The sequence below is a fragment of the Ricinus communis genome, chromosome 9 (genome assembly GCF_019578655.1).
Source record: "Ricinus communis isolate WT05 ecotype wild-type chromosome 9, ASM1957865v1, whole genome shotgun sequence".
Classification (NCBI taxonomy): domain Eukaryota; kingdom Viridiplantae; phylum Streptophyta; class Magnoliopsida; order Malpighiales; family Euphorbiaceae; genus Ricinus; species Ricinus communis.
Genome location: NC_063264.1, coordinates 7,239,000 through 7,254,968, shown reverse-complemented (window position 1 = coordinate 7,254,968; position 15,969 = coordinate 7,239,000). Strand labels below are relative to the sequence as shown.

General features: G+C 32.0%; 4 protein-coding genes across 8 annotated transcripts; 1 reads left to right on the top strand and 3 right to left on the bottom strand.

Annotated features, from left to right (window-relative positions):
* The first annotated feature begins 205 nt into the window (after positions 1-205).
* LOC8287627 lies at positions 206-1,179 on the top strand. 3 transcript variants are annotated; one of them, XR_007217327.1, is made up of 3 exons: positions 212-366; positions 515-564; positions 699-803. XR_007217327.1 is itself a non-coding variant. In XM_048379180.1 (3 exons), the coding sequence occupies exons 1-3, from the start codon at positions 348-350 to the stop codon at positions 972-974; spliced, it is 306 nt and encodes a 101-aa protein (XP_048235137.1). In that variant the 5' UTR covers positions 225-347; the 3' UTR covers positions 975-1,179. The 3 variants fall into 3 exon arrangements, 2 of the variants coding, with proteins under 2 accessions (XP_002529468.1, XP_048235137.1); XM_048379180.1 differs by lacking the exon at positions 515-564 and adding an exon at positions 445-455 and having other exon boundaries at positions 225-366; positions 699-1,179; XM_002529422.4 differs by lacking the exon at positions 515-564 and having other exon boundaries at positions 206-366; positions 699-1,179.
* A 655-nt stretch (positions 1,180-1,834) lies between these two features.
* LOC8287628 (endoglucanase 11) lies at positions 1,835-4,765 on the bottom strand. 2 transcript variants are annotated; one of them, XR_003080446.2, is made up of 6 exons: positions 4,502-4,765; positions 4,198-4,410; positions 3,760-3,960; positions 3,042-3,296; positions 2,233-2,957; positions 1,835-2,125 (listed from the first exon to the last, which is right to left on the bottom strand). XR_003080446.2 is itself a non-coding variant. In XM_002529423.4 (5 exons), the coding sequence occupies exons 1-5, from the start codon at positions 4,706-4,708 to the stop codon at positions 2,301-2,303; spliced, it is 1,533 nt and encodes a 510-aa protein (XP_002529469.3). In that variant the 5' UTR covers positions 4,709-4,763; the 3' UTR covers positions 1,835-2,300. The 2 variants fall into 2 exon arrangements, 1 of the variants encoding a protein (XP_002529469.3); XM_002529423.4 differs by having other exon boundaries at positions 1,835-2,957; positions 4,502-4,763.
* Positions 4,766-8,991: 4,226 nt separating this feature from the next.
* On the bottom strand, positions 8,992-11,467 carry LOC8287629 (small ubiquitin-related modifier 1). The gene is made up of 3 exons (XM_002529424.4): positions 11,180-11,467; positions 9,402-9,551; positions 8,992-9,294 (listed from the first exon to the last, which is right to left on the bottom strand). Exons 1-3 carry the CDS (start codon positions 11,261-11,263, stop codon positions 9,229-9,231), a joined length of 300 nt encoding a protein of 99 aa, XP_002529470.1. The 5' UTR covers positions 11,264-11,467; the 3' UTR covers positions 8,992-9,228.
* Positions 11,468-12,956: 1,489 nt separating this feature from the next.
* On the bottom strand, positions 12,957-15,101 carry LOC8287630 (B-box zinc finger protein 18). 2 transcript variants are annotated; one of them, XM_015725542.3, is made up of 5 exons: positions 14,635-15,092; positions 14,393-14,489; positions 13,800-13,915; positions 13,464-13,700; positions 13,003-13,293 (listed from the first exon to the last, which is right to left on the bottom strand). In XM_015725542.3, the coding sequence occupies exons 1-5, from the start codon at positions 14,725-14,727 to the stop codon at positions 13,288-13,290; spliced, it is 549 nt and encodes a 182-aa protein (XP_015581028.1). In that variant the 5' UTR covers positions 14,728-15,092; the 3' UTR covers positions 13,003-13,287. The 2 variants fall into 2 exon arrangements, with proteins under 2 accessions (XP_048235611.1, XP_015581028.1); XM_048379654.1 differs by having other exon boundaries at positions 12,957-13,700; positions 14,635-15,101.
* Positions 15,102-15,969: the final 868 nt, after the last annotated feature.

The window sequence follows — 15,969 nt, the reverse complement described above, 5'->3', positions numbered from 1 at the left end:
CAAAACTGAGTTGCCCAGATTTAACAGGCAAAAGGCTGAAATGACTAGTCTCTTCATTAAACACTACATTATCTAAATTTATAATTATCTAAACTTATATGACTAGTCAGTCGGTCCAAATTATTTGCATGCCTTTAAATCCAATTCCGAACCCCACATACCAACACGTGGCCCATTGAATTACATCTACAAAGACACGTACTTACTTTTCTTTCTTCTTCTTCTTAATTCCCCATTCATCAGCAACTCCTTTAATTTTTCTGGGCTCTGATTCTTAACATGGCATCAGGTTTCCTTCTCTGCAAATTGACACGATCATTGACTGTCAGGCCTTCGACACCACTCCTATGCAACCCCATGATGAAGGTATGTATCATATCGATCTGCCCCTCTTCGATTGAATTTTCTCTTTTTTTATTGATTTTCTTTTTGTTTCTAATTCAGAAAATACAAAAGTATGTATGTTCTAACGTCTGTTGGTTCATCTACTGTACTTCTGATGTCTGCATCCCAGGTTTACATTAATTAATTGCATTTTGTCTAATCTTTTCTCCCCATTCAAGGGTAAGACCACGAACTTCCAAATCAGTACTGATTTAATGACAAAATTATCATATAATATATGAGTTTGCAATTGATGTTAATCATTTCTGGGGTGCTCAAGCAATTCATGTATATATTTATGTGTGATCTTCCAGAGGTATACCCATGCGGAAAATCAAGGGCATCGTGGAGTAGAAGAAAAAGCACCTTCACTAGCCGATGAATTCAGAAGGGTTGCAGAGGAGAAGGCGAAGGCTGAGGAAAAAACCGAGCAAGTTGCAGATCAAGGTATTGCGAGTCAGACTTCTGATAAGACCTCCGACGGCGCTGAAGAGGCTGCTACCGTTGGACGTGGAGGTGGAGACACTGAAGCTGTGAAGGGAAGGTATAAAGGGCATGAGCCAGGTGCTGACTATCGTAGAAGGAGATGATTAGTTAAATGGTATGCAATAATCTTTGGGTTTTGTTCTATAAAACAGTTTGTGTGTATATATATATATATATATATATATATATATATTACTGAATAAAATTTATGAAGCTAAACTAAATGCTCTTACAGAATCTGGAGGTGCCTTATTTGAGGCTAAATATTGGTTCTTTATTGAATTACTAAAACATGAATGGTTACATATAGCTCAGCCTTTGCTTCTAAATGTATTGTGGGGTTAAAATTTATTAATTTATTATAATACTGAAATTTTTATACTATCCTTCTAAAATCTTTATCTTAATTTAATTTGATAAAAGCTGTCAAATTTAATGTTAAAAATATTTTATTAACATGGTTTTGAGTTCGATTAAATTTTGAGTATATAGATGAGATGGTTAAAATATTTGTTAACTAAGAATTTGAGTATTTAGCTAAAGAGGATAAATTAGAATTTTAAGTATGTAGATGAGATTTTAACTAACAATGTTTTGAATTTGAATTTTGAAAATATAATTGAGTTGAATTTTGAATATATAGCTATCTTATAAAATTTAAATCTGGTTCATTCTCTGTGTAACTTGTGACTATTTGCCTTTATTTGTTTAGTACCTTAAACTTTGCTTATTACAGGTGATAAAGATTTTAAAAGGTTTCCGGCTTAACTTTTAAACGGGCATAAGATCTAATAATTCAAGTGATAACTGAAGTTTTCGAATTGATCTTTGGAACAGTGGTGCGAACAGTTTTTAAAATAAAAATGAATAAAAAGCGAATATCATTATTTATTAACAAATCAAGATTATAGGCTCATACCAATCTAATCATGCGACAATCATTAAGAAAGAAAAGACAAATATAGAACCGAGAAAAAAACAATTGAATAACAAAGAGAAGGTTTCTTTTAACATCAATCCACAGTAAGGCCTATTCTTGGATAATCGCAGATTTAATAATCATGAACAAAATGACATCCCGAAATGTCCAGTCTTCTCCACATCTAAGGGAAAATCGAACAATGTGTACAAATGTAACAAATCTAATTACACCATATGATACCGAAGACACTTGCTCCACATATATATGCCAATCTCATCAGGACATTTTTATGAAAAGGCGAGCAACCTTAATTATCTGTCATATGAAAAACTCCTGCACATTCAATCAAAAGAGAAAAAGATTTCTTTCAAAACACTCTTATTTCAGACAAAATTTGTCACCTAAAATGAAAAGGGTGGTAGAATTTTGGGTCAGTTCACCTTCGACGGATGCCATAACCAATCGATTAATGAATTTCTTTTATCCTGAATGTGAAAAGAATGTTCTGTTATATAGAAGCAAGTAGTGATGGATTAGCAGAGAAATCATCCTCTGTTAAGCTTTGCAATCTGGCTAAAACACCAACGAGACTTGCAGTATTATACGTACACGCCTCAGTTTGCATGTAATTTCCCCTCTCATCCGAAAATTCATCTTTCTCATCAGGCCCACCAACAAGGGCCCCAACCACAACATTAGGGTTTGGATCTTGCCTGTTGTACCACATATCATACCCTTGTGTGCACCCAATAAAACCCTTGTTCCCTTTATATGATTCAATGGATGCTCCCCTGTGGTGCACTCTTTGAGGATACTCTGTACCGTACCCAACCAAGTAGCTCATACCCACTGGATTAGCTCCCAGTATGTAATCAATCTGTGATTTGGCAACACTGAGAATTTCCTGCGGATCCAGTATCCCGCGATCGCATTTGAGCCGTTGATTTGATGCCAAAAGATGATCAGAGTAAACTGTGAGAAGAAATGCAGCCGTGGATACGTATTGAAGGTTGTTCCACTGGCGGATGTATAGTAACCCTCCTGGGGTGCGTTTCACATTAGTAACGTTGTTTTGGTCGAGGCAAGAGCAGAGATAATACTCTGCTTTTGATTGGTAGTGCTCCAATATGTGCTTGTGTTTTTTGTGCCTCTCTTCTGTTAGTAACTGCAACTCATATTATGATTAAAAGAATGCAAGTTAGTGCCTAGTTATAAAGATTAATTGCAAGAAAGATCATTGGGGGAATACCATGGAAGCAAGAATTTGAAGACCAGGAAACTTGACATCCCAGCTAAATTCAGAAATGGCCCAAGTGATCCCACCAAATCCATGAGCATTTTCCAGCACATACATCAAATAAGCCTCGTTGTCGGTGGCCTTGTATAGCCACAAGGCTCCCCATAACAACTCATCCTTGTACCCACTCACCGACGTATAGTAACCCTTCACCACCTTCACACTCTCGTCATATTTCCCCCTGTACTTGTCCCCAAACTCGAACAACTTTACACACCCAAAAGAGAAAAGGAGAAAAAAAGAAACATCAGCTCGTGGGTTATAAAATAGATACTTAATTATTAGAATATAGGCTAATTCTTAATTAAAAATTACACTGCAATGAATAAAAAATTTATATTAAATGATTGATATTATTTAAAATTAATAATATATATTGATCATCTCGATTCAGTATAACAATAAAAATAATAAAATTTTAAAAATATAAATATAAGTATTATAAATTGTCAATAAATGTCGTTCATGACAAGACATATACTTTATCAATAAAATAAAACCTAAAATCATATATTAATTTTTATTTAGTTTATAAATGGTTAGCGTTGAACTAAGATTAGTTCAACAGACCCTCTAGTTTTGATTCTACTAAACTTAAATTTTATAAAGGAAATCTGGTGGTATAAGTCACTTTTATTGAACCAGTTAACAACGTAATTAACTAACTTACTTGTTGAGCGTGATGCAATAGTAGGTGGGAGTAATGTGGGTTTGTTTTCCTGAATACGATTGAGGCTGCTGCCAGTGCTGCAGCTGTCTCTCCTGCCACATCCGACCCAGGGTTGTTTGCATCCACCTTGTAGGCTTGTCGTGACGTTGTCATGTCCTCTGGTCGTTGCCAGCAGTAATGATCCGTGTAGCCATCACCCACCTGCAAAACGTTCCTAACTCTTGATTAGCAAGTGTAAATCTTGCTTTCTCTGTCTGATATGCACTCAGTCTTCCTCTGTATGTGGACATGGCGATGTGATTCCATGCATTAAGTTAACACAATTGATAATTCGAGTGAATATACTCTATACATTTAAGATTACTGAGTGTATATGTATATGTATATGTACTGATCATATACAAGTTCGAGTGTTGGAAATATAAATATCGAAACAACCTGAACCCACAAGACATTTGGATGAGTATGCGCTTTGATGAAATAATCAGTCCCCCATTTGATAGCTTCAAGGGCATGTTCATACTCTCCGGCATCGCCAATTTCATTTCCATATTCAATAACACCCCATGAAAGCATTGTTATGGTGAACGCCATTGGCAGACCAAACTTCACATTGTCCCCTGCATCGTAGTACCCTCCTACCAAATCCACCTTCATTACCAACAACACGCGGCAAAGAATCTAAATTAGTTATAGTTTCTGATATTAGAGAGTGTGGAAGAATATGTACAGATGGACTTACGCCTTGTTCAAGGCCGTCGGTGAGACCGGAATGGTGGCGCCATGTCACTCTTTGGTTATAAGGTAAGCGACCGGAACGTTGAGATTCAAAGTAAAGGAGACTCTTCGATAGAGCATCGGCATAGTTGAAAGATTGTGATGTGGGTATAAGAGAAAAGAAAAGGGAGAAGAAGCAAAAGCATTGTACAAGATTATTCTTCTTCTCCATGTTTTCTTTGCCTCAATTCTCTTGTTACAGCGCCATCTTTATATACGTTCTAGCTATGGAAAGAAGACAGCAGAGTTTCCAAAATTGGTGATTGTATGAGATCTCGTTTAAATGTTACTGTTGTGGCTTTTTTTGATTGGTGGTCAGCCTGATAAGTCTGGCCTGTCATAAAATATTATAAGTAAAAATTTATACAGTAAAATCTCTTTATAATTATATATTTAAAATTAAAATTTATAACTATAAGAAAGTTATAATTTAATAAGGGTTAAGCATTATCTTTTTTATAAAATTTAATACTTAATCGCTAAAATAATATAATATTGATATCTTAGTCATTATAATACAAATAAATTTGATAAGATAAAATAATACTATAATAAGACAAAAGATAGCATAATATTTTATTTTAAAGTTATATATATATATATATAAATATTATTATATAAAACAATATTCTTTTAAGATGGAATTTAAAATTTATTATAACTGGTTCAAATTGAGACTGTAATTTGTTTATTACTATATAGAGATTATTTTGATACAGAGTATCATTATAGAGAGGTTTTACTGTATATTTTTAAAGGTTTTTTTATAAAAGTATAGGAAAGACAAATTTTTTTTTTTATTTTTACGCTCAATTTGTCATTAATTTTATGATTTTTTAAAAACTTTTTCTATACTGTTTTTTTAGAACTGCACCATGGTATTCTTTTGATATTTTATTAGTACCCTTTTAGTATATTTTTCTTACCATTAAATTACTTTCTTGATTTTTCTTGATTATATATTCATATATTTTAAAATACACTTTTAATATTTTTGTTAAATTATAGTCTTTTTATGAAACACATATTTTTATATCATCAAAACACACTGGTTGTTAAAAAATATATAATATCATTCAATTCGTGAATAACAAATATAAAGATATAAAATAAAAAAGATAAATCTAACAAATTTGACTGATTTTACAATAATACAAATCAAAAATAATATTCTTTTGGTATCTTATAGGTATACTTTTAGTATCTTTTTTTAGACGAAATTCTAAAAAGAAAATTCATAATAATACAAGTTAAAATAAACAAACTTTCGATGTCTTTTAGGTATAATTTTAATATCTTTTTTCTCACTAAATTCTAAAAGAAATAAAAAAGATAAAAAATAAAAACTGAAGTTACAATAATATAAATTAAAAATAATATCCTTTAGATGTTTTTTAGATAGATTTTAATATCTTTTCTGTCACGAGATTCTAAAAAAATATATAAAAAAATTTTAAAAAAAGTCATAAAAGATTTTCTTTTTATCGTAAAAATAAAATTCTTTTTTGAAAACCAGTGCCCCGTGAAATTTCTTCTATTTTTAAAGATAAATCGAACTTGGATAAAGTTTCAAACCTAATAGATGAATCGGAGTGGACTCGAGCCAAGGCAAAGAAATGCAAATCGTTCAAAATTTTAAACAATTATCTTACTATGTAATTACTAATAAAGGATAAAATCAATAGATCGAAGGAAGTAAAATTAGATATGGTAATAAAGATCTACGCTATTGTTAAAAAATTCAACACATGATATATTATTGGGATGTATAGATTTTTCTTTTTGATTTAATAATCCTTTATAGGTGGTAAAATACTATTTTAAAAGTTTTAATGAGGTTGCATATTTAAGATTTTAACTCGAGACTTTAGGTAAATTATAAGAGACTCTTATAATTTTATTTACATGATCTTGAATGGTTGTATAAATTTTAGTATATGAAGCACTATCACCAGAGAATATTTATTAGGTTAATTTATAATCACATGGAAGATTATATTCTTATGGGGTTTGACGAAGACCTCTTATATCAAAGTCAAGTTATAACATCCAACATCTCTCTCTATTAGCAAGACTAAGAAACAACGCTTCATCCCCTAAATTCTCAATCTTTTTCCATTTTTTCTATTAAAATCTATCTTGTATATTTCAAATAAGATTGCAACTCCATCATTTTTATAGTCTTCGCCATCCTCATCTACCCAACTCCATTTTATGTTAATCATCAAGAAATTCCCGGAGAATGATTCAATCAAATTCCTGATCCTTTTGATTTCTTGAAATGGTGGCTTCATTAGTAATATAATCTTTGAACAAGAACCAATCTCCAAACCATATATGTACCCTTGAATGTCAGTTGCATAGAATCGACCCTTATGCATCATTATATCAACAAAAGAGAAAGAAACCTTTGTAGGGTCTAATCATGCAAAGATTTTTCATACTCGATCTCCTTCTCCACATAATGCAAGTCTTCCTTCAAGATTATAACCGTAGAGGACTAACACAACACAATCTTGATCCAAAGGACTAGTTGTTGATGTAATGCATCTGTTTATGTACATCTCATTGATTTCGAAGTGAAAAACTTTCATCAAGTAATTGGGTTGCCGATGGAAAAAAGATTTTGTTTCTTGAGATGAGATCATAAAGATTGAGCCCGTGTGGAAAAGAACGACCCATGATTAGTAACCAGCCATTAGTAGAACTACAGATTCTCCACTCTTGAAGGTTCGATAGATCAATCTTTTCATCAATGTCTCCGCTCAAGATATTGCACAAGGTTCCATTGCTTGTATCATTTTCTCTATCGAATAGCATGAGTAATAGAATTCAATTAACACGACTCTGGTAGACTTGCGTAGCTACCAACCTCCAAGAAACGCAGACATCCCGACACCGGAGAATTGGCAAGTGCATCGTTTAGGAAGTTGAAGATTAATTCAAGAAGCTCAATTTGAAGAGTAGACCAAGAACAAGAAACTGCCATTTGATGTTACACTCGTGGAGAAGCCCATAAGTTTCAAAGAATTGAAAGAGAAGAGTTTATATTAATTTTGATAGATTTATTTTACAATTAAATCTTGATTGTATCATGAAACGAAACAAATGGAAAATATAAGGAGCAATACTTTATGTTTATACTTATACTTTGTATTGATTTGCATCATCTTGAAAACCCTGACGTTATTTATGTATTATATCGAAATCTGATTTTTCTAAATCTTTCTCCCCAAGTAATCCGAACTTCTATTTTACACACGTGCTCTTTATTTCATAAAAAAAAAATTAAAAAATATAAAAGTACCACAAGAATAAATTAATTAACAAAAGTAGTTGGATATTGCAAAGGAGTTTTTATTTTCGATTGAGCAAAAAGAAAAGTTGAATTGGCTTCTAGGTTCCTTTCCAATGAATAACAATACTGCAAACCAATTACCAGACGTTCGAGCAAGTTGAACCCATCAAATCAGCCTTTAATTTTACATGTCACAGAGGCATAAATCTAACGAAATCGGCTGAAAAATAATTCCCAAATGCAAAGGAAATAGATAATCTCGATTGATGGAAAAATCTCATTCCGATTCCAAAATAATTTTTAACGAACCAATCGATTCATAAATAAATTTCTAATATAAACTAGATATTTAAACTAGATGCAAAAGGAAAGAACTTCAGAAGTACGATAAATAATCCAGTTGGATGAACTATTACCTAATTCTCAGGTGTCTTTCTCAATAATTTGAGACTTGGCAATGGAAGCTTAAGACAATTTTTCTTTTAAAGAAAAAGAAGTAAATAGACGACCACTTGAACAATTCTGTTACACTCGTAGTAAGCAACAGCCGTCGAAGCTGCCTGCAACAAATTGTTATAATTGATGTTCTGCCTTCAACTTTGGTTCCCAATAAACAGTACACAATCAAAAGTTTCCTGCACTTTGAGACCTCCTCTTCCATGTCTCATCTTCTCATAAAACTTAAATGCAGGCTAAATCAATAACTAGCTAAATCGACCCTTTATTTTCTTGGAGAAAAACATCTCATCCTCAATGATTGGTCTACCATGAACAATAAATAATAGGGCAGTAAAAGCTTGGCACAGGCTCATCCCTCATCTATAATAAACTCAATCATTTGCTGAGGCTGTTATTGCTTAAACGGCAAATGGCAACAAACTAATCTCAGAGCCATAGGAGCTGCAACTACACTATATAACTAAGAGGTACTCAACATAATCCAACTAAACCTTAATTCCAATATTTGCAATTGACCTCGTAAATTCTGTTTTCCTCGATTCTAATATGTTTGGATAAAATGGTGCATGTATAGCATCACTCCTTCTATCCACTGTGCATTTTAACACCAAATGACAAGCTAATTTCATCACGTGCGAGCACAAGCAATGATCTAAGTAAGCAAACATACAGAAGTAATACCACATTGAGAGGACGACTATATAAGCATATATGTTATTAACCAGATAAGAACAAAGAGAGCCAGCCTCAGGTATCACCCCAACTCTAAAGATATAATATGACAACTGAGAAGTGGCATTTAGAGAAACAAAGTTCTGAAAAGATGGACAGCATGTAACTTAAATAGCTCTAGCCATTGTTTTTCCAAAGACCCTATTCCACTTAGTACTAAATATTGTCCCCCTACCCAATTAACAACTGAACAAACCAATATATTAGGCAGCAGCACCACCTGTTTGGTGAAGCATAGCATCTATCTCATCCCCATCTTCCATCTCTAACTGTAGCAAATGAAATTAGAAGTAAGTTAGGCACAACTCAAGAAACATGAATAATAGTGCACCTCATGCAAATACATGAATAGATTGGGAAAGAAAGGGGCAGAGACCTCATCTGGTGTCTGCTCCCCACGAAGCCGACGACCATCAAACAGAAATGCAATAGAATTGAACTCCACCGACTGACGATCACAGTAAGCATTCATAAGCTTCTTCAGTTGAGTGCTTCTCTTAATCCTGAAAAAAACTTCATTGCCATCCTACAATATGAAGTTATATTAGCTCATACAATTCAACAAAATCTTAGCATTCTCAGCTGTGAAACACCGTGAGACCTAAGTTGATCTAAATATGCCTCTAACATCCTGAGTGCAAATCATACATTTACGTTCCAAAGAAAGATTTAGCAATCAATCAGTTGAGAATCTTTAAAAGTTCAACTACATTTTGAAATCAGACAAAGTAATGCAATTTGTACACCTCTGGCTAAAAAAAAAAATGTGAGGATAAAGGATCATGATTAACCATTCAAGCTCAAAGCATAAACGTCAACAGAGAAACACAGATGAAAATGAAATATCCAATTTACTGACTTGAGTTCCTCTACACATCTAGTGTTTAGCCCCCACAAGGAAAATTAAGTATGACATACGAGACGGAACATGTCTAATCATCACAATGCAAAGTTGTTCAAGCCCTACACATATGAAACCACAGTCATCGAACAAGGTTGCAATAAAGTAAGAATGCTGGAACTTATTAGAGACCCGCTTCTGACAAAATTCTAATTTTAAAAATGGCAAATAACAGAATGAAAGCAGTTGTAGTTCTGCCAGGAATGATTCTAGGGTTAGAACTCAGCACTGAAATAGCAAAACTCCATAATTATAGATGAGATGGCACATTGGCATAGTCTAGTCCATACTCTCAGTATACCTTCAGCAAAGGTATTAATATTTAAAAATTACAAAAGCACAGCCAAATCAACAACAATATACGGGGTTCTAAAATATAAATTATCACATTATTAATTTCCTTCCTAAAACCCCAAAACAAAAGACAGTTAACATGAATAAAAAAGCATTTAACACAAAATAATGCAGTATTTACTAATCCGGAATGGCGAAGTTAATTATTAAAAAGTACAGCTAGCTGCATACTAGGATGTTCTCATAGATATGTTAAACCATTATCAAAGTAGCAATAAGCACAGTTTCACCATCTCAATATCAGTAAAAATGCCCTTGTCACTAAAACGTCTTGCAAACAGAGAGATCATAAGAAAAACTCATAATATAACGATTTCTACACTAATATCACAGAAGCACTAAACCACTATGATTGCCTACCTAGCAAGCTTAAATTTTGGTTTTCAAACTGTAGAACAACATAATAGAACAGTTCAAATAACCCATAAAAGCAACACATCTAAACACATAAAAAGAATCTTACAAACTATAGAAAAGAGTAAGAAAATTAAGAATAGCAAAGCATTCTAGGACAAGCAGATGGAAAATTAAGTATAAAGTTACCCAAAAACAGAAAACAAGCTTGATAACCCAAAATCGAAAAAGCCTAAAACTTTCAAGTTCAGTGCACAAATTAAACCCTAATACAAGACAATAGGCTAAAAAAACAAAAACCCAGAGATAAAAAAAATCAATCCAAACCCATCATAACCTTAACAATACAAACAGTGGTAGTAGCAATATAAATACAGCTAAAACCTAAGATTTCAAGTTGAGTACTAAAATTGAATCCCACACACAGCACAATTCGCTAATGAAACAAAAATCCAGATACAAAATTAACCCAAGACCCATAAAAACATTAACTTTCGGAGTAACAAACGCAAGCAGTTAGAAGGGTTTTAAAAAGAGGATCAGACCTGGCCCTTGACCTTGAGATTGATGTGAGCAGCAGATTGATCAGTGGGTTTCTTGTCCTCTTCTTGATTTGTTACTCCAGACATCTTCAATTTCTGCTTCTCAAGATTTCTTGCTGATAATGAATTTGATTATGGTGCCGCCGATATTTGCAGATTGCAATCAGAGAGAAAATGAACGGTTTGAAGGGTACTCGCAAGGTGATGGATGGCTATGATTGATTCTGAATTAATCTAACGGAGGATATAGGTCTGGGGACGAGTCAACGTTTCTTTATTATGGTATTTCAAAATATGAGTTTTATCACTTTCGGCTTTATGGTATTTCAAAAAACTAGTCTTTTTCTTTTTCCCTTAAAAACCTTTTTCCAAATTTTAGTGTTTTTATTATTGTACTATTTTAACTTTGTATTAATTATCATTTTAAATTAAATTATTTTTTAATATTATAAAATATATCATATATCTATATAACTATAAAATAATATAAAAAAATAATATTATGTTAAACATATAAATATAATAAATGTTAATTTATTAAAAAATATAATAAAATGATAAAAATAAGATTTACCTATTTCTTATTTTAACACGTTTAAAATTTTTATTATATTTTAAATTAAAAACTGATTGAGCTCATTTGAAAAAATAAAATAAAATAAATAAATTAATAAAGCCAATTTATTCAGTCTTAATTTTTATTTTATATATTTAATTTTATTATTATATTAATAATCGAATATAAAATTAAACCGATTTAATTAATAAAATTATAAAAAATTTATTCGGCGATTTTATCTATAAAAAAATTCTTTATCGATTATAATTTGAACTTATGTTTTATTATTTTAATTTTAGACTTAACAATCAAAATTTAGTATTTGTATTTTATTAGATGTAAATATAATTACTATTTAGTTCTGCGAACATGCGTCTAATCTGAAACCACCTTTACTCCACCTTCACCAATCTCTCTTTCTTTTACTTTCTTTATTGTACGCCACCACCAACCGCCAATATCTCCGCCACTTTTACCAGTCTCTTTTTTAACCTTTCTCCATACCACTGGCAACCACCAATTCCACCACCATCGCCGTCGCGGCTTTACCATTAACCCAATATTATCATTAGTCTCTTTCTTTTAAAACAAAATATACACCGCTTAAAACAAAACATTCACATAGAATGGATCGTCAATACTAGTTTTTGAATTGAAGGATGAATAAATATAATATAAGTATAAGAAGAAAATAGTAATAAATCTTAATTTGTATATAATTATTTTATATCTCATTGGATATTTTTTCACTGAAAAAGTTTTTTTTTTTTTTTGTTTTCCCCCTTTTCTTAAGCATTTATAAAATATTGGAGGAAAGTGGAGTATTAAAGTTACATCTTTAAGATAATGCAATGTTCTCATTTAGCTGGTTTATCTTTTCTTTTTTTTCTTCTTATAATTGGGGTAATATAATCAATGCAATATTCTCATTGCTTCCTTGCAAATTGGTAAAAGAACTCATTTTCATTTCAAAACATTTGCTGACCCATCACAACTCAAAACATAGAATAATAGAAACATTACTTTGCCATTGACATCAAACAATACAAAAGAGTTTTTTTTTTTTTTCTTTAATAATGAGAATTGTTTACAATGCCCTTACATTAAAATTTTCTTATTAAAGTGGCATCAATATATAAGTATCGGATATTCTAATATTAAATATTTGATATAAAATTTATATATTTCTTGTTTATATATTTGATTTATAGATAAGGAATATATTTCTAGAGTATTTAATAATCCTTTTATATAAGGGTACACTTAGTAACTTCAAACAAAATAATATTATAGCGCCCCCAAAACTCAACCTAAGAAGTTCAGAAAAGCCCGACACATTATCATGCTACAATTATCATCTCCATGGTTAAAGAGATGACAACAAGAAGATTAATGATAAAATTGACACTAATTGACTTTCTAACCACTCGTTATTTAATTAGGTCAAGGGAACTAGCTAGTAGACAAAAAAGACTTGCTCAAATTTCTGGCCTCGTGATGGGTTTGCCCTGGTGACGAGTACTGCTTGGGAACAACTCTTCGAATTTCATGATCATAGCTGCAAATTGATGGCAACATCACGATTCTTCGAAACATATATATTTTACCCATGCCAGGAAGAATTAATGGACAAGAGTTCCACAAGTTGGAGCCAGTTTTTTAGCTACAATTTGAAACCTTCCGAGGACATCAACCTAAAAAAACAATGATGCAAAAGGACATACTAACCTGATCACTTGGAGCATGATCATGAACTCGATGAGGCTTGATATTCAAGTCGATCAATTTATTGTCCATCTTGCCATGTCCATCACAATTAGAGTCAGGCAATGAAAGTGGAGAGACTCTATGATTTTGTTGATGATTTTCTCCAAGTGACAACTTAGGTGGAGGATTTTGCCCTTTCTTGGTCTCACCGGGGTCCATTGCTTCGGCAGCTGTGTGATCAGGTTTATCACCTGGAAACTACACAACCCAAAAAGGGAAAAGAAAAAAAGATTAGGACTGCAATAATTTTCAGAAGGAAATGAAAGCAAATTCTGAACAGGAATTGAAATAACAAACCTCGACTCTTTGTCTGAGTAAAAGATATCTCCCATGTGTTCTTTTACCTCCAACATGAACAGTCACATCACATTGCAAACATAGAGAACTTCCATCCACCTCACAGTAAAAGAATGCTACATTTTCCAAAATTGTGGAGGAGAGAACATAATATAATAAGTTTGAGACCCTCTTCCGAAGACACCAAATTAATGCTACCATTGCTTTTAAAAGTACCAGAACTGAAAGGCGTGAGTGTTGATATGATAAATCATAATTTGTAAACTAGAATCTTTCACAAGTTGCCTTTTTTTATACAAATATATTTTTAATGAAATTAAAGTGTTAACTTCTAATTAATTTAAAGTACTTTTCTTTATCTCGGTCCTGCAAGATAACAATCGGCGAGAAAAGAAGTTCCATTTCAACCCTAATCTCATTTCTTTTTTCTCTGTCTGACTTGATCTTCGAAGTGGGCACATTGATCTCTTCGCTGACGCTCCTTATTCTCGGTTGTTATCTTGCAGGACTGAGAGAAACTCTAAACTAGGAGTTATCAAAAACCACCAATTTTGATTGGTTGAGGAAACTCTTAGTTTCTTACAGCAGCATACCAGGTGCATTTTCACAAATGTCACAACGAGGAACATCGCTAGGATTTGCAAGACCAACTCTCACATGTCGACTAGCAAGCTTATTACACATATGAACCTGCAAAAAAAAAAAAAAAAAAAAAGAAAACTCCATCACAAAAGACCAAGTTTCATCACAGCTTTTTGCAGGATAATAAATGGAAGATCATAAAACTCGAAGACAAAATCCAGTCTACACTGGGTTTAAATAAGAGAAGCAACACCTTTTCGTCGCAGGCACCGCAAAGAGCAGCCTCATCAGCTGCACAGAAGACAGCAGCAGCAGCACTCTCACAATTATCACAAAGGGTACGCATATTTATTATCTCCAACTTTCATTTCTCCAATAATACAAAAACAAGTAGAAGTAAAAGAAGAAGAAGATTCATGTACAGTAATTTCCAAGAGAAGGAGAGGGCCAAAACTCAGTTAAGGATAAAGAACGTTCGCACCAAAACAAGACACAACAACAATAATAACAAGTATCTAAATAAATCTACAAGGAAATGATTAGATGTGTGATTGTTATGTGTTCTTCTATCCCATAGGTTTTGTTAATGTTTCAATGCTTGTGCAGATGTTTGTTTTTGATAGTGGTGGGTGGGCAAGAAACTTATGACAGAGACTAAATTAAGATTTTGGATTAACATATGAGGACATATGGAGGCGGGGCCTTGGGGGAGACTCCAGAAGGTTATGACTCACGTGGACTATAATGTTCGATGCGAACGCAGACCCGATTTTGTCTGTTAATTCTATATTTATCAAAAATTCTCCAATAGGTTTGGTTTACGTCTTATATATCCATCAAATCCATTGATAATTCACAAATATTTAAAATAATAGATTATATATTTAATATTTAATATTAAAATATAAAATATTTACAATAAATGTTACTTTTTTATTTATTATGATGTAAAGATTAAATCATTTATTATAAAAAAACTAAAGGTAAAGTATGGCATTATTATTAAATTTATAGATTTAATATTTAATTAATTTTTGATATTAATATTAATATTTTTTAGTTTAGGATATTACCATTTTTTGTATATTTTTATAAGAATAATTATTAAATACTAAATATTTTTAATTAATTTATCACATTAGTAATATCAATTCATTAAGCACTTATCACACTAATAAATTATTATACTAATATAGTGAATTATTTAAAAAAAAAATTATTTTAAGAGTTATGCGATAAAAATAGGATAAAACTATTATAGACATTCTAAATAAGAATAAAATATTATTATTAAAATGTTTAAAAAACCGATACCAACTAAATATAAGAAGAATAATAATTTATCAAAAAATTTAGAGAGAAGTTTATAGAGAGCTCATGGTCTTTTTAATTTATTCTATTATGATTTATATTAAATATCTATTAATATAGTGTCCACTTTAGTTTCACTATGTAATGGCCACAAGATTCAAAGGCAGTGGGGTCTTGATGGGGGCTCTCAGTTGATTCTCACCCACGAGTTAGAAATCTGACAATGGGGTCCATGCCCATTTTCTTTTCTTTTCTTTGATCAATTGGCGGTTTTCAT

Coding starts and splice junctions, on each gene's coding strand:
- LOC8287627 (XM_002529422.4), top strand. CDS start 280: ATGGCATCAGGTTTCCTTCTCTGCAAATTGACACGATCATTGACTGTC. Junction 367..698: donor TATGCAACCCCATGATGAAG/GTATGTATCATA, acceptor GTGATCTTCCAG/AGGTATACCCATGCGGAAAA.
- LOC8287628 (XM_002529423.4), bottom strand. CDS start 4,708: ATGGAGAAGAAGAATAATCTTGTACAATGCTTTTGCTTCTTCTCCCTT. Junction 3,961..4,197: donor CAAATGTCTTGTGGGTTCAG/GTTGTTTCGATA, acceptor AACGTTTTGCAG/GTGGGTGATGGCTACACGGA. Junction 3,297..3,759: donor TATTGCATCACGCTCAACAA/GTAAGTTAGTTA, acceptor GGGTGTGTAAAG/TTGTTCGAGTTTGGGGACAA.
- LOC8287629 (XM_002529424.4), bottom strand. CDS start 11,263: ATGTCTGGAGTAACAAATCAAGAAGAGGACAAGAAACCCACTGATCAA. Junction 9,552..11,179: donor ATCTCAAGGTCAAGGGCCAG/GTCTGATCCTCT, acceptor TTCATATTGTAG/GATGGCAATGAAGTTTTTTT. Junction 9,295..9,401: donor GGGAGCAGACACCAGATGAG/GTCTCTGCCCCT, acceptor CATTTGCTACAG/TTAGAGATGGAAGATGGGGA.
- LOC8287630 (XM_048379654.1), bottom strand. CDS start 14,727: ATGCGTACCCTTTGTGATAATTGTGAGAGTGCTGCTGCTGCTGTCTTC. Junction 13,916..14,392: donor CATTTGTGAAAATGCACCTG/GTATGCTGCTGT, acceptor TGGAAAATGTAG/CATTCTTTTACTGTGAGGTG. Junction 13,701..13,799: donor TACTCAGACAAAGAGTCGAG/GTTTGTTATTTC, acceptor TGGGTTGTGTAG/TTTCCAGGTGATAAACCTGA.